The sequence below is a fragment of the Salmo trutta genome, chromosome 20, assembly GCF_901001165.1.
Source record: "Salmo trutta chromosome 20, fSalTru1.1, whole genome shotgun sequence".
NCBI classification, from domain to species: domain Eukaryota; kingdom Metazoa; phylum Chordata; class Actinopteri; order Salmoniformes; family Salmonidae; genus Salmo; species Salmo trutta.
In genome coordinates, this window is record NC_042976.1 from 46,004,484 (window position 1) to 46,025,204 (window position 20,721).

Sequence of the window (20,721 nt, forward strand, 5' to 3'; positions counted from 1 at the left end):
GCTCACCATATAAAACACTCTTATTAATGGTATCTGTAACTTTTATACATGTCTTACTACTCGAAAGTCGTCTTAATTGTCACTCAAAAAACTCCTGTGGCTTATTTTTTAAATTGGCATGTTTTGTTTCTAAATGTCTGCGCAAGAGTGAAGGTTTCATCGAGTTATGAGATAGTACTTTTGCACATATAACACACTGTGGCTGAGGAGGTATGTACTACTCCCAATATAAGTGAAGCCCAAATCAATGTAGTTCTCGTCATATTTGCGCCTCTTCGATGGTCCAATGTCCCTGACTGTTGTTCGGTGCTTTCCCGGGTAAGGGGGCAGTAGCTCTTCGGCTGTATCAGATTCACAACTGTCAGTGTCCATGCTAGCTGGGCTAAGAACAAATGTAGAGTTACTGATGCTAGCATTGGATGTACTCGTGGAAGCAGAACAACTTGTCTCGTCGACAGGTGCAGGTGTTGTACTGCTGTCAGATAGCTACTGTAATGTTTAGGTGTATAGGCTGCTACATTTACAGTATGTAAGAGTTTTTGCTTGTGTCTGTCGGGAGTGTAGTGTTATCACACTTGCTAAACAAATACCGGAGGAAAGTGGAGAGTGTGCCTTAAGCTTTTTGCGCTGTGCCCGGCCCACGCGACCTGCGATTTCTGTTAATCTGATTAGTCAAGACATGCAAACTGCCTGCAGCAGCACCCCGATGTGAAGGACACAGAAATTGTGCACGAGATAACAAATCATGAGGCAAATCGGTCTAAAGAACAGCACTTTGACCCTCTTTTTAACGCTTTGTGTCCATATATTTTATTTGATTAAATCAAAAGTGCTGTGGCAAATGCTGCCTTGTCACACGTTTTCTACCAGCCCTGGTTTATGCAATATATCTCTCCATATCTCGCACGCACGCACACACACACACACACACACACACACACAGAGTAGCCCTCTAGGACCAGAGATGCTCACTCCTGGCGTAGATCCAACTAAAGGCGCATACTAGGTTCGGTTTGCTCCTAGCAGAACTCGGCTAGGCAAAACGAACATCTGTGCCTCGCATACTCCCTTAAAAAACCCTTGCTTGAAAAACAAGAAAAAAGCTTCAATATTACTTGGTAACGCTTTACATTATGTGGCCCTTATTACTATGTAACTAACACAGTAATAGCTTAACATATTAGTTACATAGGTTTTACTAAGTAATTACATGTTAATAGGGTTGTTTGTGGACGCATCCAATGTTAGATATCTGTAGGCCAACTGCCTCAAGGCCCTTATTGAATTTGTCTTCAGATCATGACCAACTCAAACAGGCTAGGCACAAAGGTGACTCCAAGGTCAACAAACCGATTATATATAATTGACTGGATCATTCGTTAATTTGTCAATCAATACTGAAAACACTGTGGTTGGATGTAATTTGTGCAAAATACCTAATGGTAATGTATTTGTTTTTCTGTGCTTTTTTATTCATAATCATCACCAGAGGACAATCACAATAACCCAACACCCACATCCCCCCTCCCTTTAGAAACAGCAAAATTAACAAGAACAAGCATTACAAAATCTACCCTTGGAAGAAAAATAAACCGAAACCAAAATCAACTGGAAAATGTACAAGACATACAAGTCAAATCATTCCATTCCCATAGACTAAGCTATCCACGAGATCTAAAAAATATATGCATGTACACACTCTGCTGTAGACATGCAAACCCCTTACTTAGGCCTACACAATGTAATATTATGGCCTTTGTGACCACTCTCTATTCACTGGAGTTATAACTGGTTTATGACCTGACTTTATAACTGATATTAACTGTCTATGAGACTACACTATGTCATATTGTGTCTCAAAGGACTGAGCTGACGCAGGTTGGTATGAAGCTGCTAATAATGAATGGCTATGAATGCCAGTACGTGGTCTTACGGCCTTATGTAGCACTTCATAAGGCATTGGACATGTCTACATAAGACCATTGTTTAAGTGTGCCCAAAGGACTGTTCTTTTCAGTGGGGGTTGACGATGAGAGAGCATTCAGCAGGAATTACACTTATTTGTGGACAACGTCACAGTGATGGTGAACTTGCATTGCCTACAGTATGTCTCTGAAGAGCAGTGGAGCATTTCCTTGTGCAACAAGACCAAATAATATTGAGGGGGAGAAATTGAAAACGGTACTTCATCTGTGTTTGTCTCTTCCCAATGACTACTACAACAAAGACTAGTGAAGCTGCAAGGGGAAAAGAACCATGCACTTGCAAGTGTGGATGTTGCAACACTAATGGCCGCCATCGATGATGGAGGCAGTCTGCTATGTGCTTTGCCGAAAGTGACTGAAGTGGCATTTTGGATTAGTGAGAGTTCCAGCTTGTAGTCTCGACAATGCCAGTCTCCATTGTCTTTGACAGGTGTCCTTGGAAGTTCTCTGAATGAAAACACATGCACACACAAACGTACATACGCAGACACACGCACAAACACTATCAAACTCTCTTTCTCAAACTAACACAAACGATCTAATGTACAAACGCACACACACAGACACACTAGAAGCATCAGCAACTCTCACTGTCCACCTCTGTCTTAACACTTGGTCCAAAAGCCACCAGCCTTTAGTGCAGGCTTCAGCAAATGTTCACAGAGAGGAAGTCCTGCCAAAGTCATGCCGAAGGTTCCCAACACATCATACTCCTACTCTTCTTCCTCCTCCTCATCATCATCGGGCAGTGGTAGGATCTCTTCCCTGAGACACTCCCTGTAGAAGTTGGTGAGCGACGCAAAGAGGTGCTGCCGACTCCGCTGGGACAGGAAATGACCCTCATCTGGATAGAGCTAGAACACCACGACATAAGCACAACATTTGTTATTCATTTTTTATTTCACCTTTATTTAACCAGGTAGGCCAGTTGAGAACAAGTTCTCATTTACAACTGCGACCTGGCCAAGATAAAGAAAAGCAGTGCGACAAAAACAACAACACAGAGTTACACACGGGATAAGCAAACGCACAGTCAATAACACAATAGAAAAATCAGTATACAGTGTGTGCAAATAAAGTAAGGAGGTAAGGCAATATGAGTACAACATGAGTACAACATGAACACAACATGTGTAAAGCAGCATTGGAGAAAAGCTTTTACTCCTATTTCTTTATACCACCACTGTATGGATGTGTGTAATTACTTTATTTTCATCACAGTAGCTGGTGGTACTGTATGGTTATGGTACTACATACAGTAACATACTGTACATAAGGTAGGGTACTGCATAGTTTTTGCTAGTGTACATTCAAAGTAACCATAGCTTGAGTAGGCTTATGGCTTCATGTATCTAGTGTACCAGCACACTACACAGTACCTGTATACTACAGTAGTGTGCAATTACTTTCTCCATACCTGCATTGAGTAGTTTGCTCCAACTTTCACAAGGTTCCTGATGAGCTCAGCAGTATGCTGAAAGTGAACATTGGCTGAAAGAGGCAGAAGAAAATATGTCAGCAGAATTCTGCTTGAATCATCACAGGGAAGAGAGGCAAGATCACATTTTAACATTAAACATGACAGGGTGGAGATGAAATTACCTTATATAAATTGGTCTAACTTGAAACATTTGAGATTTCTTGTGGCTTAATCCATTCTCTGTACCATGGAAATGGCCCAATTCTTGACTATGTTTCATGTATTCTCTGTCCCATATATTATTTAAATAACTCATATGTCATAAATCTGTAATTTTTGTTACAAGTTCTTCAGTTGTGGTTATTGCTGTTTCATGTGCCGTCTGGCAAGTAGCACACTGCAGATTGGTCATACAAAGTAAAGAATAACACAACAGCTACAAAACTGACCCCAGATCAATGCGGAGGTCTTTTTTTGTGGTTTCTCTTAGTTAGTCACTCACCATCTGCTGTGCCGTGGACAAGCATCAGAGTCTGTTCCCTCAGTGGCTGGACGTTCTGCAACACACTGGAGAACTGCAACAGAGCCATCCATAGAAGTGTTAAGAATCATAAAAACAGTTTGCTGGCATATTGTTAGAAGGGAAGGTCAAGAGGAATTCCTAGAGAGTGTATGGACTGTTATGATACAGACGGTACTTTATTCCTGCGGTATGGATACTGTCATTGGCGGCAAGTAGGTTTCTAGTTTGGGGAAGCTAATTGTCACCATAACAATGCAACTTTATAATAAAGCATTCCATGCATCATCGCATTTGCAGACTTATGTAAGATAGCCTACTATTCCTAATGTGATAAGTAGATTGGATAGTCATAATTTAGGCTAATAATATAACTCGATAACTGGTCGCAAAAGAAACTGTTCAATGCATGGCTGAGCTCGTAGTGGCATAGAATAGGCCTAGGCTATAGGCTTCATGAGATACGTTTCTTCTTTCTTTGCACAGGAATGAATTCTGCTATGTGACTGGAGATTTTTTAATACAATAAAAATTACAGGGTAGCCTACTCTGCTGACACGACAAACAGATCAATAAAAACAACATTGTCTGATCCATATAATAGGCCTACGAAAAGGGGAGACACAAATACAATATGATGTCCATCTAAACTGGAGGAGGAAATAATTGTCCAAAAACAAACTTTCAAGTGGCACTGACCCAACAATGATAAAGAGTGAATATGCGCACTCAGTGCGGATATGACCAATGCTCTCCGCTGCATGGTGCCAATAAGATAGGCTATAATGTTTGCTCAATTAAGTTGAACATTTGATAATTAAAAGACAGATTACAGTTTTTTCACTGTCTTCTCTTTACAGCAATAGCCATTTGCTTTCCAAACTATGTTTTTCTGTGATTGTATTTGGAAATATTGCGATACGCCTGGCTGGGCCTCTACTTTTCACTGACAGTCGCAACTCAACAATCATCTATTTGGTAGGCTATTTGCCTCACACGCTGCCCGGGCCCTTCAGACTGTAGGCAATGCGATTTTAAACAATCCACAGCTTTTTGTTTTATTTTATTTGGAAGCTAACGATCCTGTGTGGCCAAATCATGCTTTCTGGGGTAGTAGCCTATTTTAAATTATTTTATATATTTCTGTATAGACAGGAGTAGGCTAATTAGGCTATTTAATTTTGGCAATTTTACTTTAGGGGAAGCTAAGCTTCCTATGTATACTGTTATAACAAAAATTCCTAATGGTTGTGACTGCTATGTAAGTTAGATTGAGGGCTATCATGCACAATCTGCATTCAAGTTAGCTTAATGTGCAAATGCAGTCACTCATTAATAAACTGCTTGATTTATCTGACAGACACTGTAATTGAATTAATTGATATCAGGCATAAAATAATCAACGATCAATCCATTGTACATTACAATAACACATGTATACAAAGTTAAATTGTAAGCCATAACAGTATGAACTGTGTCTTTAACCTTAGATGTCACCTTCATAAACATTGCCTTTTTTTGTCTGTATACCAAGTTAGTTTATTTATTTTGTCTAGAAGTCATGTCAGTGGAACAGCAGTTCTCGGGATTTTACCTGCTGCAGTTCCGTCTCTCTCATCAGTGTAACTGAACCAGTTGTTTGACATAGTGGCAGATCCACACCGCGGGGGTGTCTGGGAAAGCCAGACGTCCCCTTTCAGCAGCTCGTCAAAACATGAACGCAGTGCGATCTAACAAGTTAATGCGCCACGGCTACCGTGGAGATGAGTGACAAAGTCTCTGCGCTCTGGAAGCATCAAAAAAGAAAAGGGGAAAAAATTCTGATGGTAGCGACACTCAGTAACTGCAGGAGCTTAACCGCAAGCATGTCAGCAACGATATGGCGAGACGGCTTTCAAAGAGCTAAACAAGATTGACGGCAAACAAGTGCAGTGAGGCAGTAAGCAAACGCACCTGATATCTGCTGTCGTCCCGTAATGGCATGCCAAGGTACCTCTCGGAAAACGCTGATGCTGTTTAAATAGAAAGTGATACATTCCAAACAGGGTGGCAGGTACAGACAGAGCTTCAGTGTTACAGGTGCATCTAAGTGGTACTTTTGCTAATACTATACAAAATGTGATCTCTGTCATTCTGCATCCAAACTACACTGAACAAAAATATAAACCAACATGTAAAGTGTTGGTCCCATGTTTCATGAGCTGAAATAAAATATCCCATACATTTTCCATATGCAGAAAAAGCTTATTTCTCTCAATTTATGTGCACACAGTTGTTTACATTCCTGTTAGTGAGCATTTCTCATTTGCCAAGATAATCCATCCACCTGACAGGTGTGGCACATCAAGAAGCCTTGTGCTGGGGACAATGTGCAGTTTTGTGACACAACACAACCCCACAGATGTCTCATGTTTTGAGGGAGTGTGCACCAGAGATGTTGCCAGAGAATGGAATGTTCATTTCTTTACCATAAGCCACCTCCAATGTCATTTTAGAGAATTTGGCAGTACATCCAACCGGCCTACCAACCACAGACCACATGTAACCATGCCAGCCCAGGACCTTCACATCCGGCTTCTTCACCTGTGGGATCGTCTGAGACCAGCCACCCAGACAGCTGATGGAACTGTGGGTATGCTAAAACAAAGAATTTCTGCACAAACTGTCAGAAACCTTCTCAAGGAAGCTCATCTGCATGCTTGTCGTCCTCATCAGGGTCTTGATCTGACTGCAGTTCGGCGTCGTAACTGATTTCAGTGGGCAAATGCTCACCTTTGATGGCCACTGGCACACTGGAGATGTGTGCTCTTCATGGATGAATCCCAGTTTCAACTGTACCGGGCAGATGGCAGGCAGCGCGTATGGCGTTGTGTGGGCAAGCGGTTAGCTGATGTCAACATTGGAGGATGGACTATGGTATGGACAGGCATAAGCAACGGACAATGAACACAATTGCATTTTATCGACGAGATCCTGAGGCCCATTGTCGTGCCATTCATCTGCCGCCAATACCGCATGTTTCAGCATGATAATGCACAGCCTCATGTTGCAAGGATCTGTACCCAATTCCTGGAAGCAAAACATTTTCCAGTTCTTCCATGGCCTGCATACTCACCAGACATGTCACCCATTAAGCATGTTTGGGATGCTTTGCATCAACGTGTACGACAGCGTCTTCCAGTTCCCGCCAATATCCAGCAACTTCACACAGCTATTGAAGATACTGGGATCTCTATGGTTCAATCTTCAGTCATTTGGTCTCTCTGTGTGGCTCAGGTGTTGCAATGTATCATGTTAATGTACAATTTGAACAGTATCCAATTCCTTATTGAGGAATCTTCTACAAATAGGACAATCTCCTACATAAATGGTGTCCTGTGTGAGGAGAATCACCTACATAAATGGTGCCCCAAGTGAAGAGGATACTCTACTTAGGTGTCAACACTTCAGTCACCTCTCCTTTCCTTTCCTACCCCTCTATCCATCCTTGTGAAGTGTAATATCTGGAATCCGTCAATGGAACGGACATTGGGATTTCCAAGCTTCTACTCACCATATAGTTTCCAGTCCGTGACGGGGGACATTGCTACTGAACATTTGAACAGGCTGTCGGTTGATTTGAGCATCATTAATGTAATGTAGGCACCATAACCCTGGAAAACAATCAAAACAACAAGAAACAAACAAGTAAACAAAAAATGCAGTTTCTGTACAATACACAGAATCGGGACCGCTTTATCATTTTGAAATCAATCAAAAAACATGTCAACTTTTAAATCCCGGAAAACTGCGAACAAATAATGTGAAATTTGGTCCTGACAAGTTGAGTACGTTTCTCCTAAAGTCATTAATCCTATGAGACCCATGGTTGCAAAAATGCAACGCTGCCTACAGGTCATAAACAACGACCTACAGGTCATAAAATGTACAGGTCATCAACAAAAAATCATGTTAAACACTACATAGTTGCTCTCCTTAGACCTAAATGTATCTTAGTAGTATTTGTTTTGTTTCAGTATTATAATTGTGGCATCAGTAGCCCCTGAAACATTAGAAACCTGTCCACTTGTCTAAGACCACACTGGTAGCCATCCATGCAAGTACATGATTTGAAAAATTGCTTACTGTCTTCTCTAAGATGTAGTGATTATGTATATAAACATTCGTTTGAATCAAACATTCTGAGCCAGAGCTAGAGGTAATTTTGTAACTGTTGCAAAAACACATCATTGGGCTTGAAGTGTTGCAACGCAGAGACATAGGGCCACATTCATATGTTGATAGACAAGTAAGAGAGATTATTCCCCTTTCAAATATTGCAAATATGGACAAACAAATACATCAGGAGTAACTTTGATGTTCCCTCTACACATCAATGAAGAAGAATGTATCTTGAAAAAAATATGGTTTATGAAGTCAGAATACTGCCATTGACGACCATTCATATAATGGTAAAGAAGTTAACCCAGAAAGGAGAACCAAAAATTAGATGTTCTCCATACATAGAAACCCCACCAAATAGTTAATCCTTTAAAAAATATATGTTTTTGATAGCAAAATACATACACTTTAATCAATTTGTGACTAGATTCAGGATCGCAGGCGTTTGACACTATTTCCTACTTCACAGTAGGGCTGTTTGAAAATGTCATATGCCTTAATTAAAAATGTGTATGGGATCTGAAAATATGAATTAAATAAAGAAATGATGAGTCTAGTTTAGTCAGGGAGAAGCACTGAGCTCTGTAGGGAGAAAGGCAGGATCCATGATTGGCTGAGACAATGGAGGGAGATAATAGAGAGACTACTTCCTGGAAGACAATGCTATGCTCACTCACACATTTACATGTGAATTCTTAAAGAGATGGGTGGGGCTAAGGTTTAAGAGGGTGTGAATGAGGCTGAATGGGCATAAACAAAGAATAGCTCTCTAGAAAGTGTGAAAATCATTCAAGGTCATTTTTCTCCTACTTCTCATCAAAGTGGGATAACAAGTTTATCAAATTTAAAAGAAGCTTAACTTTCCCATGTTTACCCCAACTAGACTGAGTCTGTACTTTTATAAAATGTAAAATGTCACATTATCACATTGTGCTATTCCAGACAACATTTGACTTAATTTCAGATGTACTGCATATACCATAAAACAATATATTCCATCACGTTGTAATTTTTATAGAATTTCAAAGTTTTCTTAGCACACAGTTTTCCTACCGTTGAAACCCAATGGAGCATTTCTGCAACGTTTCCATAAAATTGGTCTACAAACTTGAAATATATTTTCTTATTATTTTCAAAATCAGATGCCTATTAGAAGTATGATAGATCATGGCAATAGATTCTTACCCTTCCAAATACTCCTATCCGTGTCCGATCAATGTACGGGAATGTCAACATGTATCTGAAATAAACAAGTTACAAAGCATGATATCACTCATAGAAAACAGCAATATGAATTCACTTCCCCAAAAATGTTTTAAGATTGTTTGACAAATTCAGCTAAATGGAAAACGTGAGCAGATTGTTGAATTAGCATGTATGCTAAGGCTAATGACTTATTGATATAGCTAGAGTTAAAACTAAATTAGATTTAATGGGATAAAACGAATACATACTCCACAGCTGTGATTTGATCCTGCACCTCCACGGTTCCCAAACGCCGGTGGACTTCATGGAGAACCCTCTGGCCCAGGAAGCCACTCCCTCTGCCGTCCAGTCGAGCCACTATGACGTTATCCGAGCTGACCAGAACCGAGTCCCAGTCCAGAACGAAACGGTCGCTCACCGCCTGGCCACCAGGAGAGCCATCGCTGAAAGAATAAATATAATTGTTAGAATGAAACAGCGTTGACACTATGGGCACTGTAACGACAGTCTGACTCTCACGCGATGGGGTTCATATCAATCACGATAGATGGGAATACATAGATAAAAACACTTCAAAAAAATGTATTCAACAACAGTGAACACAGATACTGATGGCGATACGTACACGATCAATAGTAAGCCATAGTGACGCGATTCAGAAAAGTCTGGTGGGTAAGAGATCTTCAAAGGCAGATCTGAGCAGAGAAAGTAGACATTAGCAACAACCTTAGAATAACAGATTAGAGAAACTGACAGAAAAAAATGTGTCATTAGCCAAAATTATTGGTCATACCAAAATGTTCCATCTGGATTGTTCTGAAATCCGTCATCTGAATCCTCTTGACCTTTAAAGCGGCCTTTAGTAAAGAGTTGTTCTCAAGGATGTAGTAATCTAATAGGGGAACAAGGTTGCATTAGTTTTAGAAGTGTTCACAATGTGGGCCAATTATCCTAGCGAGATGCAAGTGGAATTATATAGACTTATATAACGCATAAAGACTTCTCTTTCAAGACTGAAATGAAATAAAAATAAACTTTAAAGCTTTCAAGGAATTCCGGCACACTTTTTTAATGATAATTCTAGTGGGGAGTTGAACAGTGTCCTTGATAACCAACCAAGTGCTAATTGTTTGGCCCTTACAATAAGCCTTTGAATGGTGCATATGACCAGAGGCATTGTATTTTCTAACCCAGAATAAGATGTTTGTTGATCTACCATAAAGACTGTGGTATCATCAAAACACATAAACACTGATGGCAGATGGGAATTATTTTGAAATCAACATTGTACTTCAGCATCCAAATAATGAACTAATGTAGCCTGAGCGGTGCTGCCTGCATCTGAGTTTGACCACTGTAGCATAATCAGTGTCTGCTGTATACGATTGAGTAGGTGTTTTCATCTTGCCACAGCTGGCAGAGCAAATAGCAGACTCACTGGGATGCAGAAAGTTTTCCTTTCGCCAAAGATATCTCATATTTACCAACAACTGCTTGTAAATGGTTGTTTTTAAAAGAAGCCCCCCTGCCATTTTCTCCACATTGAACTACAAAATGAATGCCTATTGTATCCTTCATTTCAGCCATCTGAGAGGAAACTGAATGGAAAATAATTCATCCAGTATTTTCAATAGAAACCCCAAATCAATAGGCGTCTCATTATGAAACTGCCAAGGCCCTGAAGTTCTCAGCTGTGGATTGGAAGGTTTGTCTAAATAACCCTGGGCAAATTGATTGCATTTTTTCCATTGCAGCTGTTAACGTTCAAGACAAAACATTGACAGATATCCAGACATGGACGGCGTAAATGAAAATAAGGTAATTAAGACAGCAGGGGGTCGATTTGCATTGCTAGTTCAGAGTCAACAAGGGTACCAGTTAGAGGGGGGCTGGTATTTTTCAACAGCAAATCTTCAATATTTGAATAAAGTGAGCAATAGTTTTCTTTTCTCCTTTTTTTTACACTTGTTGGTTCTGGCAAAATGCCAACATTCCAAGCTAGCTCGCTAACTCCTTTAAGCAGTTTATGATATGCCTATCAGTTAAAAGAGATTAAGTTGACTTCTTACTGGCATTATTGAGGCTGTGTAAGATCACAGTGGGTGCTCCGGGACCTGTGAGAACAAAATAAAGGATTAAAAGATTTGAAATCGGTATCCTCAAATCCTTTGAATGGCTGAAGATTTACAATTTGGTGTGACTTGAGTCGACAACTTAAGCTTGAGTCACAAAATACCAGTTTCCCCAAGCAATACACGTTAGAGGAGTAAGCCATACAAATGCATCCTATTTGTACATAAAGAGTTACAAAAATAGCATGTCTCAAGCAGGGTAGCATAGTCACAAATACAATACAGCAGCCTTTCCAATCCCCTAGCTGCTGTCACAACCACTGTAACCAATTTTACCTCCACTTCTTTACCTATTACAGTCAAGGTATTTCAAACTGCCTCTAATAACCCAGGCCCTTCAGATTAAGTCAATTATATTCAGCGCCCATTGGAAGACACCCAATCTGAGGTTAATAAGATCAAGCGGATACCTCGGCGGATACCCCAACCCTCCACAAATCACTGTTTACTTTGGTTAGCCCTTCCATTTGAATAATACTAGCTGAGGTAATGGTGATTTAACAGCCACACACTGTTACCAGGAATGGTAAACATATGAGGCTTTTAAAGCCCAACACGGATCAATGAAGAGGAAGCAGAGTTTCATTTTCACCCCTAAAGCGAGTTTTATCATGTCTTACATGGTTGTTGTTTTTATTAGAAGAAGATAATAAGAGACAATTCACAACAATGCAGCATTAAAACATTCGAGGAGCAATGGCTCTCAAGGATATTGCAAACTCAGCAAAGGAAAAGGGCTGCTGTTATGGCACTTGTACCTGCTCGACAATGGTAATGATATTCGTTGCATTTAATGGTGGGAATTAACTAGCTTTAATACGCTTGTTGAGGAGAGTGGTCATGACAAGCTGCTTGGTTTTTACTGAATTTAGCCTTATCCTCAGATGACGTGCTAACTGCATTGTGTTTATAGCTCAAAAACAGGATGGTACATTTTGCCCATTAACTCATGGTGCACAAGACAAACGCACCCAAACATACAGTACGAATACATGTGGTTAAAACAAACCTAAACAATAAACGACTGCAGTGGCAATAAACTATTTTTAATGCGCTGTGCATGGCACGATACTAGCACGTAAAGCAATTATACACAATAGAGCGGCTAATTTTATTTTGAATAGTTTGATAGTCTCTCTACACTAAAGGTTCAATAATGACAGATTGCCAAAGGCAAACTCCTGACATCTGTCAAATGGGTTGTGACTCACAGGGCCAGTGACACATAACGGTTGACTAAATTGGAACTAAACACTGAGTTAACAAAACATTGCTCTTTCCATGACACAGACTGACCAGGTGAATCCAGGTGAAAGCTACTCTATCATCCCTTATTGATGCCACTTGTTAAATCCACTTCAATCAGTGTAGATGAAGAGGAGGAGAAATGTCAAAGGATTTTTAAGCCTTGAGATAATTGATACATGGATTGTGTATGTGTGCCATTCAGAGGGTGAACGGGCAAGACAAAATATTTAAGTGCTTTTATAGGGGTATGGTAGTAGGTGCCAGCTGTACCGGTCGGGGTGTGTCAAGAACTGCAAAGCTGCTGGGTTTTTCACACTCAACAGTTTCCTATGTATTAAGAATGGTCCACTACCCAAAGGACATCCAGCCAATTTGACACAACTGTGGGAAGCATTGGACTCAACATGGGCCAGCACCCCTGTGGAACTCCTTCGACACCTTGTAGAGTCCCTTCCCCAACGAATTGGGTGCAACTCAATATTAGGAAGGTGTTTCTGGAGTTAATTTTCATATTATTTCATATTAGACACTTCATTACAACAAGATAATTTAATCTATACGCAAAAATAAGATAATTCCCAGCACACATTGCAAGAACTCCCCCTGGCAATGACGTGTTTCTGGCCTTTTGAAGGAAAGGTTCACCCATTTTGTAATGTTATATTGTTGATGTGCATCCCTGAGGGATGTTCTATTGATTTCCTGTGTCATTCCATGTTTTCATGTGTATCTGAGTTATTGGAGTTGAAGCAGGCAGAAATCCGGCAGGTATGACGTAGCACTGTGATAAAGTCCCTCTCACTACACTGGAAGTTAATAGGAATAGGATTTTAGATTGCGAAAACGTCTATCATAAATGTCAAATTTCAATACTGGCCGATGTCATAAGTTGGGAGGATGTTCTCTCAAATGAGCCATTGATCTTTTTTTTTGGTTGATATTCCTACCTCAAGAAATGTTTCATTTAACGGAGGGTCTAGCACATTTTTCCTATTTGTCTGCCTCTTTAGTCCAGGGTGCATTGCATGGTGCCGTTGCCAGAGATATTATAGAAAGGAAATAGGAATCCAATGGATGACGCATAACGCCCGACCCAGCAGACTGTCGACCAACCGTGTTCACGTTGTCATGCTGCGTCACGCGGTTGCTAACCTAATTGTCATGCAATCCCTTCTCAAAGTCAGTGTATATGTCGAGAAACGTGACTCTTTTCCTCAAAAGTACGTAATGACACGATTCCAAAGCTACAGCGGCTTGCGAAAGTATCACCCCCTTGGTATTTTTCCTATTTTGTTGCCTTACAACCTGGAATTAAAATAGATTTTGGGGTGGGTTGTATCATTTGATTTACATAACATGCCTACCACTTTGAAGATGCAAAATATTTGCAAACAACAAATAAGAAAAAAAAATTGGAAACTTGAGCGTGCATAACTATTCACACCCCCCCACCTTTTGCAGCAATTACAGCTGCAAGTCTCTTGGGGTATGTCTCTACAAGCTTGGCACATCTAGCCACTTGGATTTTTGCCCATTCTTCAAGGCAAAACTGCTCCAGCTCCTTCAAGTTGGATGGGTTCCGCTGGTGTACAGCAATATTTAAGTCATCCCACATATTCTCAATTGGATTGAGGTCTGGGCTTGACTAGGCCATTCCAATACATTTAAATGTTTCCCCTTAAACCACTCGAGCGTTGCTTTAGCAGTATGCCTAGGGTCATTGTCCTGCTGGAAGGTGAACCTCCGTCCCAGTCTCAAATCTCAGGAAGACTGAAACAGGTTTACCTCAAGAATTTTCCTGTATTTAGCGCCATCCATCATTCCTTCAATTCTGAACAGTTTCCCAGTCCCTGCCGATGAAAAACATCCACACAGCATGATGCTGCCGCCACCATGATTCACTGTGGGGATACTGTTCTTGGGGTGATGGGAGGTGTTCGGTTTGCGCCAGAGATAGCGTTTTCCTTGATGGCCAAAAAGCTCCATTTTAGTCTCATCTGACCAGAGTACCTTCTTCCATACATTTGGGGAGTCTCCCACATGCCATTTGGTGAACACTAAACATGTTTGCTTATTCTTTTCTTTAACCAATGACTTTTTTCTGGCCACTCTTCCGTAAAGCCCAGCTCTGTGGAGTGTATGGCTTAAAGTTGTCCTATGGACAGATAATCCAATCTCCGCTGTGGAGCTTTGCAGCTCCTTCAGGATTATCTTTGGTCTCTTTGTTGCCTCTCTGATTAATGCCCTCCTTGCCTGGTCCGTGAGTTTTGGTGGGCGGCTCTCTCTTGGCAGGTTTGTTGTGGTGCCATATTCTTTTCATTTTTTAATAATGGATTTAATGGTGCTCCGTGGGATGTTCAAAGTTTCTGATATTTTTTTATAACTCAACCCTGATCTGTACTTCTCCACAACTTTGCCCCTGACCTGTTTGGAGAGCTCCTTGGTCTTCATGGTGCCGCTTGCTTGGTGGTGCCCCTTGCTTAGTGGTGTTGCAGACTCTTGGACGTTTCAGAACAGGTGTGTGTATACCGAGATCATATGACACTTAAATAAAGTCCACCTGTGTGCAATCTAACTAAATATGTGACTTCTGAAAGTAATTGGTTGCACCAGATCTTATTTAGGGGCTTCATTGCAAACGGGGGGAATACATATGCACGCACCACTTTTCCGTAAATTTTTTTTTTAAACAAGTAATTTTTTTTAATTTCACTTCACCAAATTGGACTATTTTGTGTATGTCCATTACATGAAATCCAAATAAAAATCTATTTAAATTACAGTTTGTAATGCAACAAAATAGGAAAAACGCCAAGGGGGATGAATACTTTTGCAAGGCACTGTATATGATGTTACAGATAGGAAGTTAATTATCTCACATCTCTAAAAAGATTTGTAATGTTGTACTTCTTGTTGATGAAATTTGTGCTAATCTTGTGTTTTTGATTTAGTGCACAATAGACTCCCATTCACAAAGTGCTCCTTGTCCCAGAATTGTTGCATGGGCAACGTTTCCCATGTCCTCAAAAAGTATATCTGCCGTTGCGAATGTCAGACTCCACTCTGTGAGGCACATCGATCTGCAGGTTGAACATGGTGAGATTGTAGACTCTTAAATTGATTGTGCAGTTTGTTTAGCAACTTTACATGCTGATATTGTCTTTGGTATTATTGCATGTAGGTTAGTTTGCTTGCTAGCTTGCTAGCTACCTACTATATCTAGCTAACCACCCAGCCCATAGATAGAGCATTGCATTGTGGATTTTGTAGTCGACTTGAGCTGCAACAGATTTCCACAACTATTTTTCATGTTGCTACCAACCAACAAAAAATTGTGTTATTTAACACTGAAAATTAAAAGAATGAGTAGTTTTGGGTGAATTTTTCCTTTAAGAGAAAAACAGTTAACACTTTTGACAAAGTCATACCTTAATGAAATAGAAATACATTTGCATAAATAACTTTTGCTCCTAGCACAGTTTGTTGGATGGAGTGCTGAATATGCTTCGCACACTATATATATAGATTTCTAAAGGATTCTGCGATAATTATCACCCCCTGTGAAACTCACATTGTGAATCTGTTTATTGAACTAGAGTGTTTTCACAGCGAACTAAAACTTGCAAGGGTCATTCCTTTACACAAAAAAAGGGAATAAGTTAGATCATGGAAACTATCAGCCTGTCTCAACCCTGTGTGCTTTATCGAAGGTCTTGGAAAATATTATGTTCAACCAGATTGACAGTTATATTTCCTGGCATAACCTATTCTATGAGCTCCAATCTGGCTCCAGGAAATCACATTCCACTGACACCTGCCTACTATATCTGACTGACCACATAAGGAAGTAGACAGGGGAAATTTTGTGGTATGGTTATGATAGATCTCGAAAAAGGGTTTGATACAGTGGATCATGAGATTCTGTTAATCAAACTAAGAGCCATGGGCTTTAACAACTTAGCAGTAAAATAGGTCAGCTCTTACCTGCAAGGAAGAAAACAGATGATGGATGTGGATGGGACCCTGTCTAAAACGAAAATCTTGAACTGCGGGGTACCCCAAGGAAGTGTGCTGGGTCCACTTTTATTTCTATTGTATTTAAATGATCTGAAATCTGCCTGTTGGTTCCTAATGTCTTTAAATTACCTTTCAAAGATTGGAACTTTTGAGCTTTTCGTCTATTGATTTGCGCTCCCGCATCGTGCCTTTGGAATAGTGTTCTGGATGCACCAACAAAAACGGAGGTATTTGGACATAAATGATGGACTTTATCGAACAAATGAACATTTCTTGTGGAAGTGGGAGTCCTGCGAGTGCATTCCGCCGAGGATCAGCAAAGGTAAGGAAAGATTTATAACACTATTTTAGAGTTTTGTTGATGCCATGACTTGGCGGGTAGCTGTATAGCTTGCATTGATGGCTGAGCTCTGTACTCAGAATATTGAGCAATGTGCTTTCTCTGTAAAGTTATTTTGAAATCTGACAAAGTGGTTGCATTAAGAAGTAGTGTATCTATAATTCTTAAAAAAATTGTTATATATTTTGTCAATGTTTATGATGAGTATTTCTGTAAATTAATGTGCACATTCACCGGAAGTTTTGGGAGGCAAACATTTTCTGAACATCATGCGCCAATGTAAAATGCTGTTTTTGGATATAAATATGAACTTGATCGAACAAAACATACATGTATTGTGTAACATGATGTCCTATGAGTGTCATCTGATGAAGATCGTCAAAGGTTAGTGCTTAATTTTGGCTGTATTTCTGTTTTTTTGTGACACCTCTCCTTGCTAGAAAAATGGCTGTGTGGCTTTTCTTGTTTAGGTGGTGTCCTAACATAATCTAATGTTTTGCTTTCGCTGTAAAGCCTTTTTGAAATTGGACAATGTGGTTGCATTAAGGAGAAGTGTATCTTTAAAATGGTGTAAAATAGTCATATGTTTGAGAAATTTGAATTATGAGATTTTGGTTTGGTTGTTTTGAATTTGCCGCCCTGCTATTTCACTGTGTCCCGCAGGTGGGACGGTCACATCCCACATACCCAAGAGAAGTTAATGAAGCTGCCAGTTGAGGACTTGTGAGGTGTCTGTTTCTCAAACTAGACACTCTAATGTACTTGTCCTCTTGCTAAGTTGGGCACCGGGTCCTCCCGCTCCTCTGTCTATTCTGGTTAGAGCCAGTTTGCGCTGTTCTGTGAAGGGAGTAGTACACAGAATTGTACGAGATCTTCAGTTTCTTGGTAATTATTCGCATGGTGTCAGATCCTGACCATTAAAGGGGTCAGTTGTCATTGTAATATGGCCAGGGCGTGGCAGGGGGGTGTTTGTTTTGTGTGTTTTGGGGGTTTTTGGTTCTAGGGGATTTTGGTTCTAGTTTTCTATTTCTATGTTTCTTTTTCCATGTTTGGCCGAGTATGGTTTCCAATCAGAGGCAGGTGTTTTTCGTTGTCTCTGATTGGAAGCTATACTTAGGCAGCCTGTTTTTTCCTTTGGGTTTGTGGGTGGTTGTTTTCCGTATAGTCTGTGTACCTTACGGAACTGTTTTGTCGTACTGTTTGTTTTTTTGGTTAAGTGTTCACGTTAATAAAAGAAGATGAGCACTTTACACGCTGCGCCTTGGTCCAATCCTTCCGACAGATGTGACACATGGAATAGCCTTCATTTCTCAGAACAAGAACAGACTGAAGAGTTTCCGAATAAAGTTAATTGTTTCTGGCCATTTTGAGCCTGTAATTGAACCCACAAATGCTGATGCTCCAGATACTCAACTAGTCAAAGAAGGCCAGTTTTATTGCTTCTTTAATCAGAACAACAGTTTTCAGATGTGCTAACAATTGCAAAAGGGTTTTCTAATGATCAATTAGCCTTTTAAAATTATAAACTTGGATTAGCTAACACAACGCGCCATTGGAACACAGGAGGGATCGTTGCTGATAATAAAGCCTATGTAGATATTCCATAAAAAAATCTGCTGTTTCCAGCTACAATAGTCATTTACAATATTAACAATGGCTTCACTGTATTTCTGATCAATTTGATGTTATTTTAATGGACAAAAAAATTGATTTTCTTTAAAAAACAAGGACATTTCCAGGTGACCCCAAACTTCTGAACGGTAGTGTATATCCCTGGTATAAAATCACATTCTGTTTGTGTCTCTAACGTATCTCTTCAGTGTATGTTTAGGAGCCGGTTATGTTCGCTTTTAGCATTACTATTCTACTATCACATTGGTGTTTGCTGGATTGGCTATTCTCTGATAGCATATGATATACCTTACAGGGAAACAGTGAGCAGTTAGGGGAAATGCTGTACTTTTGCTGGATCTGATCATTTATCTTATATGTACTCTATCTCTGATCCTGAATCTAAGTCTAAGCGGATGATGCATTGGTTGGGTTTAACAAATGACCTAGCTGGCATAACTTCACAGTTTCAAATAATGAATGGTTGGTTGATATTGGTTCCTAATGTCTTTAAATTACCTCTCAAAGAAAGTTGATGCTTTGGTTTCCTAAGCTCTATCAATATTTGTCTAGCTTCAACAAAGACAGATGAGGGGTGCTAGCATGTAGATCAATATTAGCCTTCAGAATGATGCACTGCTTGTGTTAGAATTTATCTTAGCTGACTAACATTTAAAGTGCAAAATGACATGTTTGCATTAGCCTGTTAGTGCTGTCTTGGCGCTATGGAGCACTACTATACAATGGACTGTCTGTGTTAGCATTTAGCTAAGCTGGATAACTTTTACAGTGTACTTTGCATTGGCCTGCTAGTGCTAACTTGGTGGTAAAGAGTGGAATCCAGTGCACTGAGTTAGCATTTAGCTAACTCAGCATTTAGCTCGGATAGCTTACCTTTACAGTGGAGGATGATATGCTTATCATTGGGGCTTATCTCAGCATTAAAGAACAGACAGTGCGCCTTATTAAGCTCACACGTCAGACAGTGTCGAGGGAACAACCCGACAGTCTTCACACTGAAAGGAATGGGAAGACGGAAGATTAGGCGACATCCACTGCAAACCCTAAAGAACAGGCCTATAGAGTATCTAGCACCTGTGGTGTTTGCAGTTGGCACATGATATTTACACTCTACATAAATGAGGAGACTGAGGTTGGGGTTGGGAGTTTCAATGTTGAAGTTGGGAGTTTCACGTCATTGGTTCACCTGAAAGCATTTTAAATGTAATTAAGCCGATTCTCCCTTATCAAAAGAGCAGCTGAATTTGGAAAAGGTTTGTTGAAAAATGTAATTATCATAACCTAATGTGCCTGTGCAACCTCCATACTCTTTATAAAACAAGTATCATCCAGTCTACACGATCTTACATCAGAGTGTCTCTATATTTCTGTAAGCACAAAACCTCAGATGTTTACTGTTGTTATGACATGTTCTTCGCAAAAAGAAAAATTACAGAATATGAGAGGGACTGTAAATCAAAGGGGAGCTGTCAAAAACAAGGACAGGTTGCTAAATGAGTCACCTGAAAAGCTGTCTTCTTCGCGGTGAGCCTTCAGTGCTGAGAAAATATCTGTATAGAAGAAACAAACAAGTTAATTGAGTCTCAAAGAAATCCGGTGACCTTTGCTAACAAGGTTTTGCCATAAATACACTCTAAAGCTCAGCTTTGTGCCAGCAACATGTCATATTTAGATGAGAAATAAATCTGATACTTTCAAATAAGCAGCATTTGTCTGTGTACTTCATATCCAAATGACACTCAGTCTTGAGGCAATATGCATGAGGTTTATTAGTGAGGTTTATTGAGAAAATACAAATCTGCCTATCAAGCTACAATAACATGCTAATACAGGTACTATACAGTTTCACACTCAAGGTTCTAAGTTTTACGATGCAAAATGCAATGTCAATTCTTAAACCTCCTTTTCCCACCATGCACTATGGTGTGCTGTCTATGATTTGCAGTTACATTGGCCTGAGCCCCTCATAACATACAATCAAGTTCACTGTGACAACAATGATGTTTTCTGTTTGTGCTGTCGTCATCTCCTCTACAGCATTCATTCATCATTCCATACAT

At 40.0% G+C, this 20,721-nt stretch overlaps 1 protein-coding gene across 2 annotated transcripts in view; it reads right to left on the reverse strand.

Annotated features, from left to right (window-relative positions):
• Positions 1-784: 784 nt before the first annotated feature.
• Positions 785-20,721, reverse strand: part of LOC115156178 (inactive dipeptidyl peptidase 10) — a 330,943-nt gene continuing 311,006 nt past the window's right edge. For both annotated transcript variants that reach the window (XM_029703529.1, XM_029703530.1), the window contains exons 15-26: positions 20,164-20,211; positions 19,535-19,656; positions 11,362-11,406; positions 10,086-10,184; positions 9,918-9,987; positions 9,541-9,735; positions 9,272-9,326; positions 7,479-7,578; positions 5,879-5,937; positions 3,908-3,980; positions 3,403-3,476; positions 785-2,839 (exon numbers count right to left, since the gene is read on the reverse strand). In XM_029703529.1, coding sequence (XP_029559389.1) covers positions 2,699-2,839; positions 3,403-3,476; positions 3,908-3,980; positions 5,879-5,937; positions 7,479-7,578; positions 9,272-9,326; positions 9,541-9,735; positions 9,918-9,987; positions 10,086-10,184; positions 11,362-11,406; positions 19,535-19,656; positions 20,164-20,211 — 1,081 coding nt within the window. In that variant the 3' untranslated portion in view covers positions 785-2,698. The remainder of the gene's footprint in view (positions 2,840-3,402; positions 3,477-3,907; positions 3,981-5,878; positions 5,938-7,478; positions 7,579-9,271; positions 9,327-9,540; positions 9,736-9,917; positions 9,988-10,085; positions 10,185-11,361; positions 11,407-19,534; positions 19,657-20,163; positions 20,212-20,721) is intronic.